Source organism: Puccinia triticina, chromosome 5A (assembly GCF_026914185.1).
Source record: "Puccinia triticina chromosome 5A, complete sequence".
NCBI lineage: Eukaryota > Fungi > Basidiomycota > Pucciniomycetes > Pucciniales > Pucciniaceae > Puccinia > Puccinia triticina.
The window spans coordinates 6187029-6193485 of record NC_070562.1 but is presented as its reverse complement, the minus strand read 5'-3'; the positions used below and the strand labels follow the sequence as shown (position 1 = coordinate 6193485).

At 47.2% G+C, this 6457-nt stretch overlaps 1 protein-coding gene across 1 annotated transcript; it reads left to right on the top strand.

Annotated features, from left to right (window-relative positions):
• Window positions 1–573: 573 nt before the first annotated feature.
• Window positions 574–5656, top strand: PtA15_5A723 (uncharacterized protein; the record flags this gene model as incomplete). The annotated part of the gene is made up of 11 exons (XM_053169515.1): window positions 574–623; window positions 716–880; window positions 3390–3508; window positions 3887–3996; window positions 4076–4165; window positions 4254–4346; window positions 4577–4605; window positions 4645–4994; window positions 5059–5189; window positions 5306–5340; window positions 5590–5656. The coding sequence occupies 11 exons, from the start codon at window positions 574–576 to the stop codon at window positions 5654–5656; spliced, it is 1239 nt and encodes a 412-aa protein (XP_053020704.1).
• Between the last annotated feature and the right edge of the window lie 801 nt (window positions 5657–6457).

Sequence of the window (6457 nt, the reverse complement as noted above, 5' to 3'; positions counted from 1 at the left end):
CGATCTTGGAAGTGAATAACTACCTCTGCAACAGCAACAGACCTGCAACGTTTTCAATATGGAGTGGAAGGCAATATGGTCTTCTGGGAGTGTTGGGCCACTCCTGCCAACTCCTCAATCTTGGGAGTGAATAACAACATGTTGTTTACATCTGAACAGACCTGCAATGATTTCAACATGGAGTGGAAAGCAATACAGTCTTCTGGGAGTGTCAGGCCACTCCCACCAACTCTTCAATCTCAGGAGTGAATCACATGTTGTTTACATCTGCAATAGAGCTGCAACGTTTTCAACATGGTCAAGTTTTCCAGTCATGGATATAAACCTGGTGGCAAATCTCTCCTGCCAACATGCCTTTCTTGGGAGTGGGATGCAATATGTTCTGAGCACAGAGAAACAACTTGGCTGACAGCGGTGAAAAGAAAGAGTGCTGTGCATCCTGTGCAGATGCAGATATTTTCAGAAATGAGACAACTCACGTTGATTCCTTGAGACCAGCTTTCCTCAACTGAAAGTTAAGGTCTGGCAGTGTCTTCATCTGATCTCCTAACCAATCTTCCACCGGCCCACCCCATGCCGTCACCCCCTCCTCCAAGTCAATGGCTTCGTGCAATTGAACTGACGTGAGCCCCATCTTTGTTTTGAAATTTTTGACGTGATGGTAGATCCCAGAGCTCTTCAGGTGGTTGCTGACCAACAACACATGTGCTGCCAGGCTGTTGGTCGGCGTTGGACCATTGCCTAGCACATCAGACTCCTTGATGGCTTTTTGCAGCTGGTCCCAACTGTTTGACACCTCCAACGGAGCTCCGCCCACCGCACCACTACCCTCCCCACCGCTGATCCTTTCCGGCGACCTGGTCTCATTCTTGACACAAAAGTATTTGATATCCGTCTTGCTCAGGTGTTGTACAAACTGCCGACAGCAATGATTGTCCCAATGACCGCTGTTAGCTGTCCATGGCCAAATGTACATTAGCTTTGTCTTGCTTCATCCAACTCCCTCCCACTGCTTACCCTTGTGCTCCAAGTAGAAATGGTTCTTCATTGAATTCTCCTTTTTGACCGTATGCCCCTAAGTACTCCCATTGTGTGGTGCCGTACACATGTAACCAAGATGCAAATAAAGACCTTGCACAGCAAGACATGGATCCGTTTGGCCTTTATGCAAAGGATATTTTGGTGGCGGATCCATGATTTCAACGTCATGATTCTTGAACGGCTTGATCAGCTCATAGTGACTAAACTTCATTTTGTGGGTGTTGAACATGTGGCAAGAAGCATCTTGCAGTGTGACGCCCACGTTGCAGCTGATGCAAATAGGGTGATTTGTGTATGTGTTGTACACAATGTGCGAAAGCTCTGGAACAGCTGGGGTCCTCATGGTGTTAATCTCTGCCCTGCTGAAGACATGTGGTCACAGCTTACTAATGAATTGTGCCCCAACATTCACTATCTTTGACGTACCACTCGGCAGGACCGGCATGCCTTGTTGTACTCCAAGCTGACTGGGGTCACAAGCTTTTGTGTGTTTCTGCATTCTGACTGGGCCGTTTGTCTTTTCCATGCACCCATTGTTGGGGCACACAAATTCCCCATCAGCAAGCCTCTGCAGGTTGAATGACATTGTTTCACCAAAATTATGACACTTCACCTCAGCCTGGTGCACAACCCGTGTGTGTTTTTTGAGCTGGCTGTTCTATGGGAAGGTTTTGGTGCAGTTCCCATTTGTACATTTTCTCAGCCCTTCCGTAATCGGTTCTGCTGTATCAGTGGCTGATGCCATGTTTGCGAGTCCTTGCGTCTAAAAATATATGGGAGGGAAACAGGCAGGGTTAATACATATGTAGGCTAAAAAACCTTGTTGCAATAACAGATCAAATGAGGACAAGATGGGGGAGGGAGGTGAAAGCCTGATGAACAGCAGTTTGTGAAAATAACAAAACCTCATGCATTATCAGAGATAGGTTCAAGCTTGTCAACATATATGTTTGAGGCAGCTAGTTTACTGTGTTAAAGCATCAATAAAAACAAATATAAATTGTTTGGTATTGATTTGCTGATCAAGCAGCTTTGCTTGCTGCTCTCCGCATCATATAAATCAAGTCTAGTTGACGTATTTCTGCATCTCATCAATAACAATCATATTTCAGGATGACCAATCAACTTTTCCTGCTTGCTGGAAAGAATTTACCTGATAAATTATGCTCCACAGCCACTATGAGAACAGCAAATGATGCACGGGGAGAAGGAGGGGGGGAAACAGCTCAGGGGAGGCAGTATATATACTAATTTATTATCTTCTATGAACCCAGTGTATTGCAAGAAAATTTTCATTCTGCCCAGCCGGCTTTATCAGCTGCGCCGCATGTTCTCCATGGCCAGCTTGTGGGTCTGGCTGTGCCGCAGTTATTATTACTGCAAAGCTTAATCTCCTGCGGCAGCGGTGTTGGTGTGTCTCCTATTAATTGTTGTCTGCTGCTGCTTCAGCATTATCATTTTTTGGTTGTCTTGACAATATATCTTCTGGCACACTTGAGCTTTCCTATTGCCACTCCCAAAGACAACTCAATCTTGGGAGTGCTTCATCACTCACCTGCACTCTTTATCTTCCCACAACGTACTTGTCTGTCTGCCTTCCCCATTGAGGTCTCTTGGTCTTGGCTAGCACTCTCAGTCTTTGCAATGAACCCAGAGTTAGAATCAGTAGTTTGTTCACACACATGAAAAAGCCCTTCTTCCTGTTGCCACTCCCAACAACAACTTATTCTTGGGAGTGTTTCATCTCTTCTCTGCTCTCTTTCTCTTGATGCACCACACTTGTCTAGCTTTTGAACTCTCTTGGTCTTTGGGATCACACTAGAGTTAGTCTGCAATGTTTCAGTTCCTGCTCCACTTGTCTGGCCTTTAAGGTCACTACTTCTTTGCCATTGAACATCACACCCAAGAATAGTCTGCTAGTGGGAGTGGGACATACTGCATCCCACAAACACCCGTCCCAATATTCACAGTCTCCATGTCAGAGTACCATTGCCCCCTGATTCAGCAGATCCAAATAACAATCTACAAAACTCTATCTATAATGACAACACCCAACATAACAACCATACACCAAATAAAACATGATGACACATTGTTTGCCCCAACAAACTTTAACACGCTAATGAAGCATCTGCAACTCTATCTATGCTGACGCCACCCTACCTGCCTGCTGGTCCTTGGCCAAACAAAGCTTGATGACACATTTTTCAACCCAACAAACTTCATCTGCAACTCTATCTGTGCTAACACCACCCTTACCTCCTCTTCTGCCGAACAAACACACTAATGAAGCATCTACAACTCTATTGATGCTGACACCACCCTTCCTGCCGCCTCATAACGGCCAGGCGCCAAACAAACCTTGATGACACATTCTTTGACCCAACAATCTTCATCTTTAATTACTCTGTCTATGCTGACACCACCCTCACCTCGTCATCCCCCCAACAAGCCTTCATGAAACATGGTTTGCCCCAACATGCTGCGCAGTATTTGCCCCATTTTTTTCATCATCATCTTGCTGTGGCGGGTCCAGCTCCTTATATTTCCATCATCCTCTCCGCCTCCTACTTGCCAGTCTTTCTTCAAGTGAGGATTTTCAATTAACCTTATACCCGACTATTCCCGCCACTAGTTTCCCGTTATATGGGGCTCCCAGATTACTCTGATATAGAAGTCCCTACCTCTCCACCTTCTTCCAACCCTCGCCCTGCTCCCATACCCCAGACTTGGCCCAATAAATTTGTGTTGAACGGTATAACTCTTTATAAATATTGTGAGAAGGATACAGATCGTGCTGCCTGAGATCAAGCTGCCCAGCACAATAATCCCTTACCCCCTGCAGCCAAGGTTGGTCAGCAACTTGCCGATGCGCCCCTAGAGGTTCCTCACAGACGTATCCTCTGCCCCCCATCCTCTTCAATGCCTGCCAAAGACCAAACCCCATTGCAACAGGTATGTTGTTTCCACACACTCTCTCTCTGCAACCATTGTTCTGCAGCAGCTGACCATCTCACTCCCTCATTTGTGGCAGCATGCTGGAGAGGCTTGGACCGTTGTTTCTCCGCGTCATTCACCACATCTTCCTCCAAGGCCCCCTTTAATCTTGCAACAGGCCAGACCAGTAAGTCTTTGCCCAGGTGGGGTGCTTTTTGCCAGTCAAGTTTGTTGAATTCTAGTCTTGCTGACTAAACATCACCTCTTGTGTGCAGGCTTACCAGGTGCCCCAAACTGAAATGGAAGGGGAGCCAACGCAAGACCACACAAATAAAGCTCTTCAGGGCGCTGGCCGTCCCTCACCCTCAGTAAGTGTCCTCACACTCCTGTACTACAACCCCTGAGTGACAATTGACTTGAGGTGCCTTAGGCTGAGCGGGATGAGTCAGGTGCCGTCAAAGATACCATGGATTGTGATGATGATCAGGAGGCAGATGTGTCTGCTGATATCATGAGCAGCTTTCCCTCATTGCCATATCAATTTCATTCCGTTGTGTTGATTGTTTCTTTTTTTGTTTGTCTTTTTTGTGTGCAACAGGCCACCACCATTTTGCAAAAGGGTCTCAAGTCCTTGGAATTTTCTGCCAATGCTTGAGATGGTGTCAGCACGTCTAATGCACCTCCCAAAAACACTAGCGCCAGCCCCATCAAGACAGCTGCTGCCGCTCAAATGACCACAACAGACTTGCCTGCACCTGGTTCTACTAGTGTTACTCCAGCCACACAGAGCAAAGTATTGCCACCCACCAACAATTCTGCCCAGCTCGACACCAATCCTTCAACAAAGCCCCCACCCCAGCTCTTCATGCCCAAGTGTCTTTCAGCCGTCTTGACGCCTATGCATAAGGCGTCCATATCTCAAACTCCCTCAACCAGTACTACATTAGGTTGTACCATTGGCATCCCAAACATTGCCACTGCCTCCCTTGAGCAAATGAAGGTTTTAAAGGATATATGTGAGTGTTTCCAGCCCCCCAACGTTGTGGGTCTGCTGACCCATCTTTTGTTCTTTTATTGCAGGGGAGAGGAACCGTGAACCAATGGCGAAAACGGTTGAGGACTTGCAGGCAAACAATCTTGACCAGAAAATCCCTCAGGCGTATGATATGGCCGTCCACAACTTTAGATGCATATCTAGGTTTTGCATCCAGGTCAACAAACAAATCAATCACTTGTTGAAAGCTGGCCAAGTGAAGGATATTGAGATCATTGACTTGACTGCTGAAAATGCCGCTTAAATTTTACCTCAAATAACCCCCAACCACAGTTTAACTTTGGCACGTCACAACAAGAGGCCAGCCAGTGAGTAATTTCTCCACTAGATATCCAACCACTCCTTGATTACTCATCAAGAAACAAGACGCGCACCACTGGCACTCAGGCCTGTAACTGGTGAGTTATCCGTGTTGATTTCTGCCCACTCCCAGGAATCAATAGTTCTTGGGAGTGCCCTGCTTCATTAATTTCTTTCAAAAAAATACTAACCTTCCACTTGGTGTGTGTCCATGCCAGGCAATTTTAATAGCCACACCGCTCCTGCCACTCAACCAGACCTTGCTTGTGGGAAGCACGCAACGGTGGCTCAGGTGCACACAAGGAACACCCCCACAACTGGTGAGCTTGCAGTTGTTTGTTCAGCCAGTTTTTTTATGTCAGCCATCCACTCCCAACAAAAAGTACTTCTTGGGAGTGGAGACTTGCTCTGTCTGCTCTATTTCAACTTGCTGATTGTCATCTTTCCATGTCCTTGCCAGCAGATCTTTGTTCCTAAGCTGCTCAGTCCATGCAAAAAGCCACTCCTCATGACAACCCCAAAAGTTTGGCACCCGCCCACACAATGATGGCTGGCCCAACTAGTAAGTTCTTGGTCTTACCACTGCAACTCCCGGACAGCCTGATTAGCAGGAGTGGAGATGTTTGTGGTAATACTGATGGTTGCCTCTTTGCTTTTGTCCGTGCCAGTCATTGTTATTACCCAAAAGGCTCCCACTCAAGGGCCCCAACTTTCCAATACAACTTGACTTGCCAAACGTTCTGCTTTACCAACAGCCCCCCCCAGCCACTGTTGAAGATCCAGCCAGCCCTACTTCAAATCAACAGCACCCAGAACCCGCGCCGCCCGCTGATCATCCACAACAAAGCCCTGCCGCCCCTGAGGAGCCCACATCAAGACCCGCAATCAAGGTTTTTGGAAAGCCAAGGGCCTTCCTCTCCTCATCCAAAAACCGCGATTCCAATCTACGACCACAAGTTGAAGATGAAGGCCCAGAAGCGATCCAACAAGGAGAGGGTCAGAAAACCAACTTCAGATTCTGGTGGCTCCAAGCGTGTAGCCCATGAAGAGCCAACTGTTCCCGCCACTTCTCAGGCTGCCACATCCACCACCAAAACTGGAAAGGACCAATTGGAAAAGGTGCCA